Here is a 22,201-nt window from a genome sequence, read left to right as displayed (position 1 = left end):
ACAGATAGAACCTCGCATACAGTAGGTGCTCAGCAAATGTCGTTGGTATTCCATTTTCTTAATTAATCTGATCTAAGGCCATGTCTGGGAGTAGTTTGAGGTATGACAGGGGGAAGGAGGAAGGTCTGATGCGGGAAATTTAGCCGAAAGGGAAGCCCAGAGCGCACCGCAGTGGGGGCAGGGGTAATGGGGGCTTACGGAAAGGTAGGAACTGAATAAGCCCCTATCCCGCTGCCCCTCCGCACTCCGAGGTCAATAGGAGTGCGCTCGGGAGAGTCCGCCTCCAGCCCCGTCAGCGCTGGACGCTTTCTCGTCCCCCGGGTGGCGAGACCCCCCGGCTCGCGCTCTCGCTGCTCGGCGCTGGGAGGCGTGTGTGTCGCTTTAAAAGCTCCCTCCCGGCGCGCCGGGCCGGCCCCTTCCCTTACAGCGCCGAGGCGAGCGGAGCCGAGCCAGCCCGGCGGCCTTTGAGGGAGCCAGCGCCCGCCCGGGCGGCCAGTCCGGCGGGGGGCGGCGGGGCGCGCCGGGGGCGGCTGGGGCGCGAGCGGCGCGGCGCTCTGGGAGCGGGCCCAGGCCCGCGGAGCCCGGCGGGGCAGGGCGGGGCGAGGCGGCCGAGGGAGGCCCAGCCAGACCCGGCGCCCGGTGGCCCCACCGGCAAACCCGGCGCCCGGGGGCTGGCCAGGAGGCGAGCCGAGAGCCAGCGGGCGGGAGGCGGCGGAGCGGAGGCTGCAAGCCCCGTGCGCCCCCTCCCCTCTGCTCCCTTCGCCTCGCTTTCTCCTCTCGCTCTTCTCGCCTCCTCCCCTCCGCCCGGCGCCCCTCCCGCCCGCGCCCGGGCCGCCAGACCCAGCCCGGCCGGGTTCCCTGCCCCGCGCGCTCTCGGCCCGGCCCGGAGGGGACCGGGTCCCCGCGGCCAACACCGCCCCTCCCCCCGGGGCCCGGCGATTCCGGACCGTTCCGACCGTGGACTGAGCCCCGGGAGGGCCGCGGGGCTGGGCTGAGCGGACCCTCGCAGCCGCTCCGGACGCCGCAGGTGCCGGAGCGCGGTCGTTCTGGGTCCGGACTGAGCGTGTCCCGGGCGCCCACGGGTGCCAGCTCACTCCGGGCAGGGCAGAGACCACGGTGGAGCCCGGAGCCGGCCGATCTGGACTGGACAGAGCGGATCCCGGACGGTGCCGAGCCCGGGGAATACCGGGCGTGGGCTGAGGAGATCCCGGAGCCCTGCGATCCCTCCGACTTTGGCTCGCGCGCTGGGACCGGCCCGGCGTCGCCTCGGTCTCCCTGTGCCCGAGTCACCTGTGGCCTCGGAGCCCCGGACCCGCCGGAACCTTGCTCACTGCCCCCCCACCGGAGCCCGGCGGGGGTTGACGGAGATTTTTCCTGCCCCCTTCCTTGGAGCGTGGAGGCCCCGCCCCCTCCCACCGCCCAGATGTCTCCGGTGGCGGCTCTGAGGACCTCCTTGAGGCCAGGGGCCGAAGGGTCCAGAGAGAGAAGCCCGCCCTAGGGAGCCTTGGGGGCCCCCAACCTCGTCTTGGGACTTGGCCCCCGACGCTGCTCGGAAGAAAGGTCGGTGCCCCCACCCTTGGTGAGTCCGAGAGCGGAGTGGGGGTTCTGGTGGAAGGCGGGGCTGGGGAAGGGAAGGTCCAGCTGGGAACAAGAGCACCCCCGGGGGACTAGGAGCGAGGGCGAAAGACTGGAGGGGCCCTCCAGTGAACCAGCGGGGCCAGGCCTGGGTGGGGGTGGCGGGAGCCAGGGCAGGGTGCCCCATGGCAGGCTGAGGACTTCTGCTTCTAAAGCAGGGGCTCCCTCTTTCCCCTCTAGAGGAGGGGCTGTGCTCTAGAGTATCTGCCTCCACCATCCCTTCCCACAAAGGAAAAAACAAACAAAAAAACTCCAATCCCCAGCGAGGAAGGGTGCAGGCTGGGGTGAGGAGGGAGGCAGCGGCATTGCCGGCTGGTGCTGCAGCCTGGGAAGGCTGACGCCAGGCTCGCTCTCTCTGCAGGGGGCTGCCCTCCTCCAATCCGGCTCCCTTCCCAGTGCCACCCACATCTGGAGCCCCCTTCACATCTGGAAGGCCCTGGCCACCATCCCTCTGCAGGTGTCTGTTGCATCTCGACACCTCTGCCTTTGCAATTGCCTAGGAGTTGTGAGGGGATTACTGCTGCCTTCTGTCCATCCCAAGGGCACCTCTTACCCTTAGTCCCTGCAGAGTCATCCCCCTGCCTCTGTGTCCAGCTCAGCATACCCACAGGCACTTCAAGTCCTGGAAACCGCTCTGAGACCCAAGGCCCCTCCCCCTGCCCTCCTGTGTCCTCACCTTGACCCCCTCTGTCAGACTGTCTTTCTCTGGGTGTCCCATTCTCCACCCAGAGGTAGAGGAGCGGGGGTGGTGGCAGGGGGCTGGGGCTGGGTGAGGGCCACCCAGGGCCAGGGTGGGCTGGGGGGCCGTTAAGATGTGGAGCTCTGCCCGGCTGAGGGGGGCTCCGTGGAGGCAGACGCAGCGTGTGCTTGGCTGGGGGGAGCATGGGCAGGCCTGCGGCCACGTGGTGAAGGATGAACATTCGGGGCACCCCGAACCTCGGGCAGCCCAGTGACGACCCCAGCAGTGGTGGTGAGCGGGAGAGGATTCGACAGCGCATGAAGATGGTCATCGGGCAGCTGGAGGACATCCTGCGAGAGCTCAAAGAGGTGGCCAAGGAGCTAAGGGAGGTGAGTCAGGGGCTGGGCAGCCCCTAGGCCAGGTATCCTGGGCCTGGCACCAAAACATATTCACGTGTGTGTGTGTGTGTGTGTGTGTGTGTGTGTGTGTGTGCATGCGCGCGCGTGCTCACGCACGCATACACACATGCACGAGCAAAGCTGTATGCACCTGTTTCACTCTGCTTGGCACTTCCTTCTTGTTCTCCTTTCCCCATATTTGCTTTGCTAAAGATGTCACTGTACCCCAGGGCTGGAGGGGCCTCCTTGATCCAGGGACTGCTTAGGCAGCATGTCGTGGGCCCATGGCTCAGAACTGCCATGGTGGCCAATAAAAGAGGGAATACCACCACAGTCTCTCAGTAGAAGACAGTCTTCTGGGACCCAAGCTGACCTTTGACCCCACCATCTGCCTCCCAGACTCTGACTGGCTTACAGAGGGCACTGGGAGAGCTTGGGCGGCTTTACTGAGACAGTCCCTACCACTCAAGTCCCAGCTCTGAGCATTCCCTGGAGATCACACAGATACTTAGAACCCTGATCCTGGAAAAATGAAAGCCGGCTTTGCCTTCTGTGCCCCGAAGTGGGTCTAGGGGCTGCTAGTGGATATCATCATTCCTGTGTATGTTGGCAGGGGCAGGGAGCTCCTCTGAAGGACGCATCCCTGTCCCACGGTTCCGAATGGTTTTTTTTTTTTTTTTTTGCGCCAAGGCTGAAAAGTCACCGAGAGATCCTGGTATGTGTGTCCCTCTCTGCCTCTCTAAGCGGAGCTGGTTTAATTACCGCTTCCCACATCGCCAGGGTAATGAGATACACATGTCCTCAGCCATGCCCCCTGGGCTGTGTTCGAGCCCGAAATGCATGACCAGCGTTCTGAGCCGCTGGCCTGAATTTGCCCACTGGGTGCCATTACGCCAGCCAGGTGGGCTTTAGGCAAATTTCAACTCCTTGTAACCAGGGTCCCTGCAGAGACAGCAGGGAGAGTGACTGAATTGGAGTTATGGGCTTGAGCTCTCCCGAGCCAGCTGTGTGGGGAAGATGGGGCTGCTCAGAGGGTTTGGAAGAGGGGGTGATGGTGGCGGATCCACTCCCGACTAGCAAAGTGGCATTCCAGCCTAGCCTGAGAGCTGAAGAGCAGAGGATGTTTGAAGGAAGTCATGTTCAGAGCAGAGGGGATTGTAGAGATGCTGGGACAGAAGCAGAGGTTGGGCAGGGCAGTCCGTCTACCCAAGGTCAGCCTAATGGAACATCTTTTCTCAGGAGGTAGGAATGGCTATTGCTGCAGACAGACAGAAGTGGTGGTGCTTCTTCCCATGGACTGGGCTGGCCGCAGCCTAAGCCAAACATCTTTGAGGAATAAGTCTGGAGGTCAAAGACCAGGTGCCCCTGAGCAACCCCTGCTCTCCCAACCTCAGTGGTCCAGAGGACTGCGGTGCCCACTTTAACTTGCCCCCCCACCAACTTTCAGATGCTCTGTGGTCACATCAGGGTCATGGGAACTATCCAAAGTCTCAGTCCTGGGCAGGAGCCTGGGACCTATGCCCCAGCAAGCCTGCTGAGAAAGAGCCAGGATTGACTCTAAGCTGGGAGGCAGCTTTGATAAGCGTAGAGCCTCCTCCCGACTGAGCATCTTCCAGGCACCTACCTTCATCTTCCCCTGCTGTGTAGCCATCCACAGTTTGAAGACATCTCACAGGTCATCCAGACTAGCCCTGTTTGTTTGCTGTTGAAGAAACTGAGGCCAGAGAGGGACAGGGGCTGGTGTAAGGTCACATAGCCTACCAGTGGCAGGACTAAGCCTAGAACTCAAGTGTCTGATGCCTGTTCTGGGGCTTCAGCAGGTGGGCTAATGATTGTCTTTGCATTTTGACAGGGGCCTTCTAGAGGGGGCACCTTATGCTCATGCTGTGATGCTCTGAGGTGTACCCTTTAGGGATGAGGCAGGGAGCTTAGAAGTGTGACAGTTCATTTGCGGATCTTTTTAGGTGTTCCTTACCAGCACACACACTCACCTGCTCCCATGTCTCAAACAGCAGAGCTCCAGATTCCCAGGCTTTGCAGCCCAGAGGCCTGAGCTAGGATGGGAAGAGATGAGTCCCCGCCCCCCATACACCCTGTAGGCCATGTGCCTCCACCCAAGACTTTGGCAGGTTGCTATGGCAACCAGAGTCTACCCCGTATGCCACTGCCTGCCCGCTGCCAATGGCACCCAGCTGGGAGAGGGGCCAAGCCTCAGAGCTCTCCCATCCCCCAGGCAGGGTCTGGACATGGGGTGATGGGCAGAGGAAGTGGAAGGCAGGGGAGACTCTGAGAGGCCCGGACAGAGGAAGAGATGCCATAACCGACTTCCTGTAGGATGGGATTTGTTGGGAATGGGGTTACTGGGTTGTGGCAGGGAGTGCCATGCTCTGGTTTGGAGTAAAGTGTTGCAGTCCCCCTGCTCCCTGGAACCCATGGTCTGTCAGCCTCTCCTTGGTAGCTTGGTGTGGCATTTTCCCTTGGGGGTGTGGGTGGGCCCAAGGTCAAGACAGTGGCAGACACTGGCTTCCTCACCTTATCACACCCTGCTCCCCAGGCAGTACCAGCTCAGAGCTCACCAATGGGGTTCTCATGTCAGAGGGGGAAAGCACTTAGATGTGAAGACAAGATTCACAAGCAAGACTGCTGGGAGTAGCAGGAGATGCTGGACGAAGGAGCAAGGCCAGCAGACAGAAAGGGCTCAGTTGTATTACCCTCTGTCATCCTCTCTCTACTGCTCTCTTCCCCAGCCCCGGACACCACCCTTCAAGGCATACTCTCCTCCCCATCTTGCGCATACAGCCTGAAGTTCATCGAAAGACGAGGAACACTAAAGCCCTCCCTCCCCAGACCCCTGAGCCTCAGTTTGCTCATCTCTGAGATGCGGATGATGATCATTTGCACCTCAGTGTTATCTTAGCACTTCATCGGGGTTTGGCATGTGGTAAGGGCGCCAACGTGCTTCCCAGATGGCTCTAGTGGTAAAGAACCCACTTGCCAATGCAGGTAGACATTGAGACGTGGGTTCAATCCCTGGGTCGGGAAGATCCCCTGGAGGAAGGCATGGCAACCCACTCCAGTATTCTTGCCTGGAGAATCCCAAGGACAGAGGAGCCTGGTGGGCTCAGGTCCCTAGAGTCACAGAGAGTCAGACATGATTGAAGTGACTTAGCACGCACACATGAAAGGCGGCCAACACCTACTCATTTCCCTAAAGGGTTTGGAGTTTCCCATACTACACCTCCCGTACCCTGCCAAACCCCTTCTGCAGCTCTGCCATTGGCCTCCCAGGTGATGAGGAACAAGTTCTGTCCCATGAATGGGAAGAGTAGTTTAATGGACTGAGTGAGGTGAGGAATGTAAATGCTTTGAAAGCTAAAATTGTGCTGCAGAGAGATGTGATAGTCAATCATTAATTAGCCCTCAGCTCCCCTAGGTTCCCCAAAACTCCAGAGTGCCAGGCCAGTCCCAGCGGGCTCTCTAAGCTCCTCAAAATTCTATGGATCTTACTTTAGAGATAGAGCACAGCCTCAGGGCCAAGATCATGGGCTCTGCAGCCACATGTCTCTGGTTCAGATCCAACTCTGCCCCCTACCCAGCTGTGTAAACTTGGGAGAGTTACTTTACCTTGTTGTGCTTCCACTTTCCATGTAAATGAGGACAATGAAATTTACACTCTCCATCCCACTTCTCAGCCTCAGGGTTGTGATGAGAATTAAATGTGTATTATATATAAAGTACTTAGCAGAACGATGGACACAAAACTTACTCGGTATTTGTTAGATATTACTAATGAAATATTCAAGCACTGGCTTGCTCCTTATTCCATGTATGGCTTTTAGAATCACATCCGCTTCTTAGCTATCATCAGAGAGGTCAAAGTCAGGACCCTGACCTCCTGGCTGGCACCTTTATTACCTCCGACAGTGGGCAGTACCACCCTTGTGCAGCAGGGAAAGGGGATAGAGAGTGACAGTGATGAGGATGGGAAGGGGGTTTCCAATAATATGTCTTTTGAATTGAGAACCAAAGGAAGTGAGGGTGGTATCTAGGGGATGAGCTTTCCAGGCAGTGGGAACATCCTGTGCAAAGGTCCTGGGGAAGAAATGTGCTTGGTGTTTTCAGGATTAGCAAGGAAGGCAGTGCAGCTGAAGTGGAGTGAACTAGGAGGAGAAAAGCAGAAAGAAAGGTCAAAGAGGGAGCAGGGAGTCAGGTTACACAGAGCCTTGCAGGCCATGGTATGGAATATGGATTTTGTTCTCAGGGAGAATCCCGCCTGCTCTCCAGAATCTCCTGGTTGTATTTCTGGGAGGGAGTCTGCCTCCCCATTGCTCTCCCTGTGCTGTGCTTAGTCACTCAGTTGTGTCCAACTCTGCGACCCCATGGACTGTAGCCCACCAGGCTCCTCTGTCCATGGGACTCTCCAGGCCAGACTACTGGAATGGGTTGCCATGCCCTCCTCCAGGGGATCTTCCCAACCCAGGGATCAAACCCAGGTCTCCAGCTTTGCAGGTGGATTCTTTACCAGCTGAGCCACCAGGGAAGCCCCTGCTCTCCCTGATCCCTGCCAACTGGGAACCCCGAAGGCCAGGGGTAAGGGCCTTGCCTTTGGCCTCCTGGGTGCTGAGCTTACCTTGAACAGGTACCTGGCCTCCTCCTCCTCCTTGGTGCTCCCCCCCGCCCCAGATGTCACTCAGCATATAGGGGTTCAAGGGTACTTGTTGTGTTGATCACTAGTGTCTCTCACATCATCACTGATTCTTGGGTAGGACGTAACTTAAGGGCACAGTTGCCCACCTTGGCCCAAATACCTCAGGAGGATGGAGGGGTGGGCACAAACCCTTCACAGCCAGGGGTGGTGGTAGAGGATCCCCCATCCAGTTTTCAAGGGGAACAGGCCCAGTGGTGATTGTGCAGTCCCCTGGGCAAGGCGCTGCATATGAGGTGGCAGGGAAGCCAAGCGCTGTGCAGGCATGAGATAAATGTGGCCCAGCCAGGAGGCAGCTGGAGCAGGAGAGGCTGGGGACCACAGAGCTGTGCCAAAGTGGGTCAGTTCCATCACCCGCAGCTCAGCAAGAATTGTGTGGATTTTTTCTTATTATTTTTTTTGTCTCACCTTCCTTTCCTCCCTTTTCCCTTCGAGCTCTCCTCCTCCGGACAGATTCATGAAGCTCCTTGGCCAATTAGGCCAAACTGCAGGTTAAGAATCATGTATCATGGTCAACTTGCTCCCCACCCCTTTTCCCCAACTCCACAGCCCCCCAGGAAGACAATAAGTAACATAATCAAGAATTAAAAAATAATCAGTGATCATAAATAATGCAGAATCCCCAGTTATGTAACCAGCTGCCCAGGGAGCTGGGAGGGTGGGAAGGAGTAGCAGCTTGTCAAGAATTGAAGGGACCAGAGGTGAGCGGAGAGGGGATAAACAGGTTCCAGGGCTCCCTGGGTCCTCACCCTGGGGCCTTAAGGAACACATTTATGCTTTCCTTGGAGACGGGTCTCAATCAGGGGTGGTGGCGGGCTAGGGCAGGCAATGTTGGGGTGTCTAAGACTGTGGAACTTTTTCTCATACAAGAAGCCCCAAGTGGTTTTTATTAAGTCCTCTCTCTGAACTCATGCACTTAGTCAAAAGCTGTGTCTGTAAAGAATGTGCCAATCCCTGTACCAAACTGGGGCTTCAGTGGTGGGCAAAACGGATCTAGTCCTGCCTTTCGTGGGGCTTCTTGTCTAGTGAGGTCACAGACGTCAATCACATGTGCACATGAAATGGTAGCAGTGAGAACTTTTGGAAAATCAGGAGAGGTGAGGGGTGCTTTGAGATGCTTTCGCAGAGAACCTGTCTTCAACTGGGGGTCAGGGAAGGCTTCCTTATGGAAGCGAGAGGGAATGAGTAGGAAAGAAAGGAGACATGCCAGGTGAGGCACAGAGGCACAAGTGAGCTCTGTGGAGTGAGTCAGGCTGGTGGGCCTGGCAGGGTGGAGGCTGCTTGCTGGAGAAAACAGGACCTGTGTTCAGATTTGGTGTTGGATTGTGTTTGGGAGGCTCAGGAGTTTGGGGATCCAGGAAGAGCTGGAAGCAGATGGGTGACGTAGTCCTGCTGGCTGACTAGGAAGGTCCTTGGATGGAAAGGGAGCTGGACTGAAAGTTGCTGTCAGTGGGGAGACTGGATGGGTGCAGTGTTCAGGGGGGTAGGTGAGGCTATGATCAGGACATGGGTTGTGGACACCCTTAGGGACAGGGTTTGGGACCCAGCAGGTTTTGTTGTGCCCTTAACCCTGCCCTTCCTATCTAGTGTTTACTCTTGCCCCCCATAGAGCAGGTGATTCCTCTTCTGAACCCCCCACTTCCAGTCTCAGCTCAACTCCTGGTCTCTGGGTCTGTTTCTCGTCAGCAAGCACAATGAGAAAGGTGGTCTCAATGGTGGCTCCAGGCCCTCTTGGCTTCAAGGGTCTGTGGTTCTGTGATTTCTATTTCTCTCTCCATTCTCTCTCTTCCCCTTTCTTTCCTTCTGTGTATATAATTATTTCCCTGCACTCCAAGACAATCCCAAATTACATGTAGGCAAAATGATTATTAAATCTCAGAGAGAAATCATAGATTTCAAGACAGCCAAAGCAGAGAGGCAGGTAGCCTGGGACCGGCCCCATTCCTGCCTTCCACACTGGCCCCATGAAATGAGGCGCCAGGGATGGGCAGCAGGGGTTGTGGACTGACCCGGGCCCTGCATACCATCTGGGTCCCCATGGCATGTCACTCCCTTCTGACCCTCACTTATGTCATTCATCTGGTGAGTGTGACATGTCTCACCCAGTGGAGCAGACCAAGATTTGCTTGTGAGGCTCAACTATTTGACTTGTAGTATCGCTTCTCCTATACTGTCTGTAGACAGCTTTACTTTAGGGAACATAGGTGCCACCCGTGTGCTGCAGTTTGAAAGGTCTAATGATGTCCCATTATTCTGCCACAGACCCTAGAAATGTCCCTGTTACAGTGTCATTCCTTTGGTAAAGAGCTGACTCCCATTTGCTCTTGGGGCCTGTCCACATGTTAGCACCCATAGGTGCACAGTGGATATCGGGGGTCTATGTTGTTCTATGTGCTCTCTGTGCATCAAGTCATTAAATCCTTACCAGAGCCTTATCAAGTAGGTACTACTAGAACTCTCCTTGGATGAAGAAATTTACACCCAGAGAAGTTGAGTAACTGAGCTAAGGTCACACAGCCTATAAGTGGTGAGGTTGGACCCTACATCTGGATATAGAGCCCAGGTTCTTAAGTGCTTGTCTGTGCAGACTCTGCAGTTTAAAGCACATTCCTATTTATTGAATCTCTAATATCTGGCGAATAGAGGCGTGTCATCCTATTTTACAGGGGAGGAATCGGGATATGGAGAGGGAAATCACTTGCTGCTCAAACCCCTTAGCCAAGATGGGGCAGACTTGGGACCTGAGCCCAGACCTCCTTCCCTTCCTTCTCTCCACTCTTCCAGAATGGAAGCAGAGAAGGGTGGTCTGACAGAGAAGGGGAAGGGCCCCAATCTGAAGGCCTCCCAAGCAGGGGGCTGGCAAGGGCTTCTTGGGCAGGGAGAGGGTCCTGATCTGAAGGTTCTAGGGCTCTTGCTCTGTGGACCCTGCATCTTCCTCAAAGGGGACTAGGAACCCAGCTTCGGGGCCCGGCTTGGCCTCAGCCAACACTGTGAGCTCACAGCCGAGTCATTTGACTCCAGATTCCTACCGTCATCCTTGCACCCTCAGGTAGCAGCAGACTCTCAGCAGCAGTGCTTGATCAGGGGAATCTAATTAGAGGGTGTGGCTGTCCCAGAGACACAGGGCCTTTCCTGAGGTTGGCAGTGCCTGGGCTGCTATTTTTTACCAGCTTAAACCTCCAGTGTTGGCCTAGGCCTAGGCCTATTGCATGCATGTTCAGTTGTATCCGACTCTTTGGGACCCCATGGACTGTAGCCCACCAGGCTCCTCTGTCCATAGGATTCTCCAGGCTAGAATGCTAGAGTGAGTTGCCATTTCCTACTCCAGGGCATCTTTCTAACCCAGGGATCAAACCAGCTGTCTCCTGCCCTCCTGCATTGGCAAGTGGGTTCTTTACCACTGTGCCACCTGGGAAGTCCAGTCCACCAGGCCAGTAGTCCTCCAAGTCTGTTCCTGCACCAACAGCAGCAGGAGAACCATCTCGAGGCTTGTCAGATATGCACCTCGAGCCCCACCAGAACCTCCTGAATAGAACATTGGGAGTTGGCTGATGTACATCTGGGTTTTTTTGTCTGTTTTTATTAGAGTATAATTGCCTTACAAGGTTGTGTCATTTTCTGCTATATGACAAAATGAATCAGTTATGTGTATATATACATCCCCTACTTCTGTACATTTGGGTTTGAGAGCCCCTACTCGAGGCCAGGGCTCCCACTAGCTCTCAGGTGGGGCTTGGTTTATGCAAAGGTTTCAGGGGGATGCAAGCTTCTCTGAGGTACAGGAGTCATTCTGGGCAGTGGAGGGCATAAGAAGGGGTGACCAGATTGGAGGATGGTGTTTATACTCATTGGCTGCCCAGGCCCAGAAATCATGGCAGCACTTCAGCCGTGTGCAGTGTTGCAGGGCTGGTGGGGGTAGGAATCTCAGGTTCCCAGTGACTGGTCGCTTGGGCCCGTCATCTATAAATCCAGGCAATGATGATCTTGTGGGTGGAAAGCCTGACACGTAGTAGGTGCTCAGAGCTGGGAGATGATGTCACTTTTATCACCAGTGCCCCCAGAGAGCCCCGCGGCATTGGGAGCAGTGGCTTCTCACTGCTCCCCAGGAAGCTCTAGTGAGGTTGGCAGGGCCGGGATTTTCATACCCCTTTGGTGTGCATGAAGCTGAAATCCAAAGAGGTTATGTGAGTTACTCAAAGACACATAGAGCACTTGATGTCCAAGTCAAATCAAGAACTCAGGTGTCTTTATGCCCCCAGCTCTTCCATAGGCCTCCGCCAAGAGTTCCTTCCACCCCTAGTCTGGCACTGTGGGAAGTGGGCATCCCTAGGCACTGACTCCCCCAAAGAGTGTCTCAAATCCTCTAAGCACAGAGTCCTAGAATCTTAAAGATGGAAGGAAACTTGGAGATAGATAAGCCACCCAACTCCCCGTTCACAGATTGAGAAACTGAGACCTAGAGAGGGAAAACGGCTGAGCAGGTCACCAGCATCAGAGCCCCTGACTCCTGATGAGGTGGACGCCCCACTGAGCCGGGCTCCTGGCCGGTCATCTTCACCCTGGCTTTCCTCTTGTACTTTGGAGCACTCACCAACCCCACTCCTTGCCAAACCCCTAGCACATCCCTGGACAGCTGTTGTCTTCAGTAAAGGTTTGTTGAATTAGGGACTTCCTTAGTTAATGAACTGACTGACCGTGCCGACCCCAGGGAGAGAGCGCTGAGAGGGCTGGGAGCTGTCTCCGGGGCCTGATGACTCACTGCATCTGTCTTTGTCCCTGGGTCTCTGGTCCTTTCGCTTTGCTTTTGTGTTGTTTTGCTGGTTTGGATTCTGGCCTGCATCTCCCCTCCTCCCCTTGCTCTGTCCTCTCCCTATGTCTCTGACTGGGTCTCCCTCCCTCACTGTCTTCATCGCTGGTGTTTGTGCTGACTGTGGCCTAGGCAAGGGACAGTCTGAGGCAGGGCCACCTGTACGGAACAGGGGCAGGCGGATGCACTGGCCTCTACAGCCCAAGTGCATTTAACAAGCAGCTCTGGGCCCTGGATGGATGGTTTTCTTATTGCTTACCAAATAATGCTTGCTTAATTCCTTCCCCCACAAGCCAGGATTGATCTCTCATCAAGCAGTGGGGAAGGGGAGGAGAGTGGAGGCTCTGGGGCTATCTATGTAGGGGTGGGGTGGTGGAGACCCACGGGGGCCAGTTTCTGACCTGCTGCAGAGGCCGGTCCAGGATGTTTCAGAAAGCCTGGGCAGAGTCTTTTTGCAGTTCTCACATCTAATTTCCTCTCTGAGGGTGGGTGGGCTGCTCATCCTGCCACTGAGTGGGCTTGCTGGAGTCTCTCAGCCCTGTTTCAAATGGTCCCCAATCAAAGGAAGATCCAACTCTGAGAATTAGAGGTGCCCCCCCAGAACAGCAGCTGGCTTTGGGGCAGAGGGGGTGTGTGAATGGATGGGGTGCGGGGCTGGAAGGCACCCTCCCTCTCCCAGAGGCACTGAGGAGTGGAAAACAGGGGGATGGCCTGAACCAGCTGTGTTCACCCTGGTCCAGCTCTGGCCCTCAACAGGGCGAACAAACCTGTGAACTCAAGTCCACCTGTGTCCTGTAGGGTCATTAGCCAAGGCTGGGACAGGGCACACTCACACCTTGGTGATGCTGGCCCCTCACTCCTCTCCCCTTGCCCGGCCAGGTGGTGAGCCAGATCGATAAACTAACCTCGGACTTCGACTTTGAACTGGAGCCAGATGACTGGACCACAGCCACTGTGAGCAGCACCTCCAGCAGCGACAAGGCAGGCGTGGGCGGCCCCTTTGACCTGGGCCACCTGGACTTTATGACGGCCGACATCCTCTCAGACAGCTGGGAGTTCTGTTCCTTCCTGGACATCCCCACCCCCTCAGACTCTGTGGACGGCCCCGAGTCGACCCGGCCGGGGGCCGGCCCGGACTACCGGCTCATGAACGGTGGCCTGCCCATCCCCAATGGGCCCCGGGTGGAGACCCCGGACTCCTCCAGTGAGGAGGCCTTCAGCGCCGGCCCTGTGAAGGGCCAGCTGCCCCAGCGGACCCCGGGGACGCGGGAAAGGGTGCGATTCAGTGACAAAGTGCTCTACCATGCTCTGTGCTGTGACGACGAGGAGGGGGACGCGGAGGAGGAGGCCGCAGAGGAGGAGGTGGGCCTGTCCCCGGAGCCTCCCCACACAGAGGCCCCTGCTGGCCCCCTCAAGCCCTCCCCGGCTCCCTACAAGCCCAGGCGCTCTCCACTGACTGGACGCCGCTCAGGCCCCACCTCGGTCCCTGAGCAGACCCGCAGGGTCACGAGGAATAGCAGTACCCAAACGGTGTCGGACAAGAGCACGCAGACGGTGCTGCCCTACACGGCCACCAGACAGAAAGCCAAGGGGAAAAACTAGGGCTGGGGAGGGGCTGGGGGCGGTGGACACATAGAGCTATAAATATATATATATATTTAAACAAACGCAGTCCTAATAAAATTTTAAAATGCTAAGGATCCAGCCCCACAGGCCCCAAGGCTTTCACAGAGCTCATCTTAGACATGAGATGCCTGTTCACCCCTTAGTTCCCAGGAAGCGTGGCCAGAAGCACCCTCCCTTCCTTCTCACGGCAGGACCCCTGAAGGGGGTGTCCAAACGCATAGAAATGAGGAAGGGGAAGACTGACCTGGGGCCCCCACCCCCACCCCTGCAGACCTTGAGCACGGTGGTGGAAGCTGGCTGCCGGTCTGGGCCTTGCCCTGAAGGGGATCTGTGAGCAAGAGGTGAGCTCCCAAGCAGCAGGTCCGAGGCCAGGGCTCATGGTCGGTGATTCGGAAGAGACTGCAGGACCGAGGGTCTGGGGGTGGCATCACTCCAGCTGGGCCCGGTCACTCACACACCTGTGCCTTTTATGCCTTTTACTCCGAGGTTGACTTTTGCTTCTCTTTCCCAAAGGCAAACTTACCTAAGTACATGCAATCCCACCCCCTCTCCCATCTCGGGGTTGCCCAGCACACAGAGAAGGAAAAAGACACTAGCATGATCAGGCCTCCATGCTCAGAAACCTGCAGACCCTGGAGGGCCAGGCTGGGCTGGGCAGAGGTCTGTTTCAAGAACCTGGACCACTCCCAATCCTTTCAGCTCCCATACACAGCCTTGACCTTTAGAGATGAAAGACTCAAGGAGAGCCTCAGCCAGTCCCTGCTTGGCCCTGAGCAGACCTGAGGTCCACGTGAGAAAGCAGGCAGCCACCGCCGTGGGGCTGTGAACCAGAGCCAGAGCCAGACTCCTGGCCCCCTTCCCCAGGCAGGCAGCTTGGAGAGGAGTCCTGCAGCCCTCCTCTGTCCCTGCTTCTCCACACCGGGACCCTGAGCCCAGCTTAGCAGGTCCTGTATGACACCAACAGAGACAAGGTAGGAGCCTGGAGGTAACAGGGCTTTACCTGGGGTGTGACCTACACAGGGACAGCATCTGCGTACCCTTGGGATAATAATCACAATCACTGCTCACATTTATGGAGCAGGCTCCCGGGCCGCGACTATAGTGAGATCATTTTACAGCATTATTTCATTTAATCTTTACAGTAATCTGACAAGGTAGGAACAATCACTATCCCCATTTTTCACATGAGAAGACTGAGGTTCAGAGAGGTTAAGTAACTGGCCCAAAGTCACAGAGCCTGTGCCACCCTCCCCACCATGAGCGTGTAGGTGATACCTGGCTCTGTCATCTAGCAGCAGTGTGACCTTGAGCAAATCCATTTGCCTCTCTGAGCCTATCTACCTCATCTATAAAATAGGTCTGATAGTCCTCACCTACCTTTGGGGCTTTGACAAGATCGGGGATGTGAAAGCAGTTGGTAAATACCAGGGTACAGGACATGCACTGTGGTCAGTGCAACCTCCACCCAGATTCCAGTGGTTTCCAGGTGGGGAGCCCTGAGTGGAGTGAGCAGAGAAGCCACTCCCATCAACTGGCAGCTGTCCCCGGGTCACTGCTTCACTTTGTTCCCCACAGTAGCTCGATTCACTGCCCCTTGTTCAGAGCACTCCTTGGGGTAACCACTCCTTGGGGACCTCCCTCCTGCACATGTTAATTAAGACAGATTCACAACCCACCTGTCGGGAGGGGTCTCTGCTCCTCTCGAGGGGCCAGAAGGGCCTGACTAGCAACCTAGCAGTGCCTACTGTGCTTGTACAGTCCCAGCAATGGGGGAGATGGAGATTGTGCAGGCCAATGTGGAACAGGTGCTGAGGATGCTATCAGGATGAGATGGGCCAGGCCTAGGCTACCTGCTTTGCAGTATGGGAACCTCACCTCAGGCCCAGGGTTAACGTCAGAGCCCTAAGGATCTAGCCAAGGTGCAGCCTCCAGGGTGGCAATCCGGGCAGGGGGTATTGGAGGGGGGTGGGTGGTAGCTAGCTCTTCCTGGCTCAGGCCTGAGAACCTGGGGTCTAAACTCATTTATCAGACCCAGGAAATGCTCAGGCAGTTGGGGCTGATAAATGGTGGAACCCTGGTTCAGAGGATGAATGCCAAGTGCCCAGGGCCAGCTGAGCTCTGCCCTGACCGTGAGGAGGGGGAAATCCAGAGAAGCCCCACCTCACCCCAGGTATGGGCACACCCAGGGTGTGAAGAAAGACAGAAAGACATGAAGAAAGACATCCGGTGCTACCTCCAACACTTGATTTTCCTCTCCAATGGCAAGATTGGTTTCAGACTTACAGTCTCTCATTTTTACAACAGTCAAGGAAAAGAAACCTACACAATAGTACCTATTTCTCCAAGGAAGAAACAGACCCAGAGCCAGGGGTCTCTGAGAGAGTCCCAGGTAAGGCGTTGACCTTCCCTGGGAGCCCCTTCCCCACCCTCACTCTGGCTTTCTGTGATTGCATGTGGTCCCTGTTAACAGCCCTTAGTTAGCCAGACCCGTTCCTTGGTCCACCACGGTTACTTGCCTCAAATAGGGCAGAGGTATGAGGGTGCCCTAGAAAACGAGGAGGGGGATAGGTATTTGTTCTGGAAGACCCCCCAAATCACTTAACTTCCTTTATAACTATGCCACATCCAGTCTGAACCTTGCTGCCAGTGGAGTGGGATCCCATGACTTTCTTATGACTTGAAATGGAGAACGTGGCCACCTAGGGAATGAGTTATAACAGTCAGAGTTGTTGAGCCACAGAACTTGCTGCTTCTGAGTAGTAAGCTCCCCGTACTTGAGCTGTTACAGCACCCCTAAGACCTCCCCCTCAACCCTTGTGCTCCTCCGGGCACAGTCCCTCCCTGTTCTTCCCCACCTCCAAGCTTTTGCTGGTTTCTTTTTTTTATTTTATATTTTATTTTATTATTTTATTTGTCTGCGCCAAGTCTGTTGCGACATGTGTGTGCTCAGTTGATTCTGACTCTTTGTGACCCCACGGACTACAGCCTACCAGGCTCCTCTGTCCATGGGTTTCTCCAGACAAGAGTACTGGTTGCCATTTCCCCCTCCAGGGGATCCTACCGACCCAGGGATGGAACCAGCCACCTCCTGTGTCTCCTGCATTGTAGGCGGATTCTTCACCGCTGAGCCACCAGGAAAGCCCACATGGGATCTTTAGTTGCAGCATGTGGGATCTAGTTCCCTGACCAGGGATTGAACCTTGGCTTCCTGTATTGTGAGTGGGGAGTCTTAGCCACTGGACAGCCAGGGAAGTCCCTTTGTGAGTTTCTGGGTTTCCTTACCCAGAATGTCCCATCAGATCTCCCTGTTAGCAAGAGATCTGATCCCACTGACCACCTCCTGTGTGCTTGGACTTGTGCTGACCCATGCTGTGGAGGAGGCAGAGAGGGGCAGACACTTGCGACACGGTGTAGAGTCATGATAATAGTTCATGTTCATCGAGCATGCATTGTGCACTGAGTGTTGCTCTAAGTATTGTTTGTTTCGTTAATTCCTCATGAATATGAGATAAGCATTTTTACTTATGCCTGTTTGCCAGATGAGGAAACTGAGGCTCTGAGAAGTTAAATAATTTGCCTAAGGGCCCAGCATGAGTTATGGCACCAGGATTCGGCCCCAAAGTCAGTGACTCGGCACTCAAACATCTACTGCAGTCAAAATCCATGGTGGAGCCAGCACTCTGGTCTCTGGGAGTGAGGGAGGGGCCTGGGGCTCTCAGAGCCGGGTGGGTCTGTGTGAGTCAGAGCATTGGGAGCAGGAAGCTTGGGAATGCCATTCAGTCTTTGGAGAACTTGGCTACTGTTAACCTGAATGTCACAGCCCTCGACACAGAGCCTGGCACCCAATGGATTATGGGTTCAATAAATGGTTGTTGAATGAATGAATGAGCCCCATTAGCAGAGGGGATTTGCTGTGCATTCATTCAATCAGCTTTTATTTCAGACTTCCTCCACGCCAGGTCTCATGTTACTGGTGCTCACACACACATACAACTCTCTGTGAGGGTCTGGTCTGATGAGGGCTGGGCAAAGTCAAAATGGAAAGGTGTAGGGTTTCATTGCTGAGAAGCCCATAGGCAGTGGGTCCAGCCTGCGATCCCTGGGAAAGGAGCCTGGAGCAAGAGGCAGGAGACCAGCTTAGTGAAGAGACAGCTCTGTCCTTGTGGGGGCAGGGGTCCTCTAGCTGATGCCACTCTCACGCGGCGGGCACATTGCGGTACCCCCATGTCTGAGAATCAGACACTGTTTTCCAGGCAAGGGACAGATGATCTGGTCTACAGAAGTGGTCTGATGAAACCAAGAGACGGAAAGTGGGGCAAACTATTCAGAGACCCAGCACCATCCCCCACCCTTAGAGACAAAGTGAGGCCCTGTCAACTGAAGAAAGAAAGGGCAAGGAAGAAGCTAGGGGTTCAGGGTAGGCGTAGTCTTCCACCTGTGCCCCTCCTGAGTTTCCCTTCTCCGTTTCAATCTCCCCTCTCCCCCCCAACACACCTATGTCCCATCCTCCAGCTGCAGCTTGTGGAAGAAAACTGACATTTACCGACCACGTAGTATATGCTGGGTATTGTGCTGCAAGTCTTAACGCATACTAAATGACAGATTTAGTTGTGCCTGGCATATAAAAAGTTACTTGATAATTATTTATTAAATAAATGGAGGACCATAATCCTTATTTTACAGGTGAGGGAGCTGATGAACAAACAAGGAATTTGTTCCAAGATGCACAGTAGGAAGTTGGTGGAGCTGGGGATTTACCATTGCTGTTATTATTTACACTGTGTAAGAGCTACTATTTATGGAGTACCTATTATTTGATGCATTAGTCACTTTACATAAATTACCTACTTTACAGCAACCCTCCAAGTAACTGAGACAATTGGCATTTTACAAATGAGAAAACTGAGACCCAGAGAGGTGTAATATTCATTCCCAAACAGCCAGCTCCTAAATGCAGAAATAGGGTCTGGATCTAGACTTCCCCATGCTCCCCATACTCCCAGCTTCAGGATAACTGGAACCTCTGCAAATAGAACTGTTGTCAAAGTATGGATTTCCCTGGGCAAAACTAACCAGTACTCACCAAGGATCAGGTCCTACTTTCTTCAACTCAGTCATTAAGCCCCTGGGAGCAAGACTTCCAGAACATACTCTTAGTTCCCTGTGGGTCTGGGGCCTGGACTAAGGACCAACAGAAAACAGCCCCAGGTCCAAAGGGTCCTCTTCTCCTTCTCATGTCTCCAGCAGAGTCAGGAAGACTAGGCTGCCCTCAGCCCAGGAAATGTCCAGCCCCTTTCTGGTATGGGCTGAACTGGCATTAGTTAGGGGCCAGAATATCTAGGAAAGGCTTCTGGGCGGAGGAGGACTTGAAATGGAATTCATTTGCAATGGAGTAGAACTTGAACATTTGGAAGTGGGAATGAGAGACATCTGGGGCAGGTTCAGTTCAGTTCAGTTGCTCAGTCGTGTCTGACTCTTTGCGACTCCATGGACTGCAGCACACCAGGCTTCCCTGTCCATCACCACTTCCCGGAGCTTACTTAAACTCATGTCCATCATGTCGGTGATGCCATCCAACCATCTCACCCTCTGTCATCCCCTTCTCCTCCCGCCTTCAATCTTTCCTAGCATCACGGTTTTTCCAATGAGTCAGTTCTTCCCATCAGGTGGCCAAAGTATTGGAGTTTCAGCTTCAGCATCAGTCCTTCCAATGAATATTCAGGACTCATTTCCTTTAGGATTGACTGGTTGAATCCCCTTGCAGTCCAAGGGACTCTCAAGAGTCTTCTCCAACACCTCAGTTCAGAAGCATCAATTCTTCGGTGCTCAGCTTTCTTTATAGTCCAACTCTCATATCCATACCTGACTACTGGAAAAACCATAGCTTTGACTAGACCGACCTTTGTTGGCAAAGTAATGTCTCTGCTTTTTAATATGCTGTCTAGGTTGGTCATAACTTTTCTTCCAAGGAGCAAGCATCTTTTAATTTCATGGCTACAGTCACCATCTGCAGTGATTTTGGAGCCCAAAAACGTAAAGTCTCTCACTGTTTCCATTGTTTCCCCATCTATTTGCTGTGAAGTGATGGGACTGGATGCCATGATCTTAGTTTTCTGAATGTTGAGTTTTAAGTCAACTTCTTCACTCTCCTCTCACTTTCATCAAGAGGCTCTTTAGTTCTTCTTCGCTTTCTACCATAAGGGTGGTGTCATCTATATCTGAGGTTATTGATATTTCTCCCAGCAATCTTGATTCCAGCTTGTGCATTATCCAGACTGGCATTTCTCACGATGTACTCTGCATATAAGTTAAATAAGTAGGGTGACAATATACAGCCTTGACGTACTCCTTTCCCGATTTGGAACCAGTCTGTTGTTCCACGTCCAGTTCTAACTGTTGCTTCTTGACCTGCATACAGATTTCTCAGGAGGCAGGTCAGGTGGTCTGGTGAAACTTTACAAAGATGAGTGGGGTGGTCATCAGGGGACAGCAGAGAAAGGCCTTGATGAAGCAGAGTGTGCACGTGCACACTGGCTCACAATAGAAAAGATGAGAACACCTGCAGCAAGGGACTTGAGAGTCCCACGACCCCCTCAGAGCCACTCCATACTCTTGACTGCACAAGGGAGGCATCAGGATGTCCTGCCTAGTCTGAGACTGGGAGAAGAGAAGTCAGGGAGCGAGATAATGTGATATCCAGGAGAGACTATCATGATAGAGACCCACTGTAATGAATTGGTGAGAACATCACATGATTAGCACAACGGTAAGTAAAATAGTAAAAAAGCTGACTTAAAATTCAATGTTCAAAAAACTAAGATCATGGCATCTGGTCCCATCACTTCATGGCAAATAGAGGGGGAAAAAGTGGAAACAGTGACAGATTTTATTTTCTTGGGCTCCAAAATTACTGTGGATGGTGGCTGCAGCCATGAAATTAAAAGATGCTTCTTGGAAGGAAAGCTATGACAAATCTAGACATAGTATTAAAAAGCACATATATCACTTTGCCAACAAAGGTCCATATAGTCAAAGCTATGGTTTTTCCAGTAGTCATGTACAGATGTGAGAGTTGGACCATAAAGAAGTCTGAGTGCCAAAGAATTTATGCTTTCAAATTGTGCTGAAGAAGATTCTTGAGGGTCCCTTGGGCAGCAAAGAGATCAAACCAGTCAATCCTAAAGGAAATCAACTCTGAATATTCACTGGAATGACTGATGCTGAAGCTGAAGCTCCAATACTTTGGCCACCTGATGGAAAGAGTTGACTCATCTTCTCCTGATGCTGGGAAAGATTGAGGGCAGGAGAAGAAGGGGGCGACGGAGGATGAGATTGTTGGACGGCATCACCAACTCAATGGACAGGAGTTTGAGCAAACTCTGAGAGATAGTGAAGGACAGGGAAGCCTGGCGTGCTGCAGTCCATGGGGTCTCAAAGAGTTGGACATGACTTAGTGACTGAAAAACAACAACAACAAAGTAAAACAGATATGCTAAATTCCCATTGTATCTTACAAGTAGGTTAAATACCCCTCCTGAACACATTCTCACTGAACCTTTCTTTCCTCTCTGGGGTGGGGGTCGGGACGCTAGGACCTCATTGGCCCCATTACAGATGAGTTAGCCAAGATTCCGAAGAGACCTGACTCTGCCCATCTGCCTGCCCTGAACACTGACTCCAGAAGTTGGCAAAGTTGCCATCATCACCCAGCTCTCCGACTCTGCTGTCTCCAGTCATGTCAGCCAAGGAGACCAAGGTGGGTGACCTCAGGCCCATTGCTGTCCACACCCAGGCACTGTGCCTGATCAGATCTGACTCCCTGCCAGGAACGCTCAAGCTCACACACCTGCCTGTGGCTCTCAGTTCCCCGCTCAAGCTGCTCCCTCCCCATCCCTGCAGAAGGTGGGAGCTTCCTACAGTGGACAACAATATGGCGGTGCAGACCCAGCAGGGTGTCCTTCCCTTGCCACTGCTGCTGCCGCTGCCACCATCTTAAAATGACCACAGACGCCAGCTCACCTGCCCTTCACTCTACCTGACCCAGCCTCTACCCCCAGGAAAGTAGGACAGGGCGACGGTCGCTCCAAGTCACAGCCTGTAGAGGAAGTGTGGCAAGAGGCCTGGAGGCCCTGACTTTTGCATTGTTTCAACGTGGCCAGTGGTAGGGCCTTTCCAGGAGATCTTTGTAGGGTTGGAGAATTTTCCATGAGCCAAGTAGTAGACTGTGGAGGGTTTCCCGAAGGAGGTAGTGACAGTTACATCCACTTTGGAGAGGTGGGGAAGGAAAAGAGTTCACTGGAGACCCCGGAGAACAGAGAGGGGGCAGAACCCTTTGCCTCCAAGACTGACCA

General features: G+C 54.2%; 1 protein-coding gene across 2 annotated transcripts; it reads left to right on the top strand.

The window, feature by feature from the left end:
• Positions 1-466: 466 nt before the first annotated feature.
• INSYN1 (inhibitory synaptic factor 1) lies at positions 467-13,918 on the top strand. Of its 2 annotated transcripts, XM_081507641.1 has the most exons (4): positions 467-529; positions 839-1,560; positions 1,997-2,703; positions 13,104-13,918. In XM_081507641.1, the coding sequence occupies exons 3-4, from the start codon at positions 2,548-2,550 to the stop codon at positions 13,824-13,826; spliced, it is 879 nt and encodes a 292-aa protein (XP_081363767.1). In that variant the 5' UTR covers positions 467-529; positions 839-1,560; positions 1,997-2,547; the 3' UTR covers positions 13,827-13,918. The 2 variants fall into 2 exon arrangements, with proteins under 2 accessions (XP_081363767.1, XP_081363768.1); XM_081507642.1 differs by lacking the exon at positions 467-529 and having other exon boundaries at positions 720-1,579.
• Positions 13,919-22,201: the final 8,283 nt, after the last annotated feature.

Source organism: Giraffa tippelskirchi, chromosome 7 (genome assembly GCF_054371585.1).
Source record: "Giraffa tippelskirchi isolate mGirTip1 chromosome 7, T2T-mGirTip1v1.2.pri, whole genome shotgun sequence".
NCBI classification, from domain to species: Eukaryota; Metazoa; Chordata; class Mammalia; order Artiodactyla; family Giraffidae; genus Giraffa; species Giraffa tippelskirchi.
This window is presented reverse-complemented; position numbering and strand designations above follow the sequence as displayed.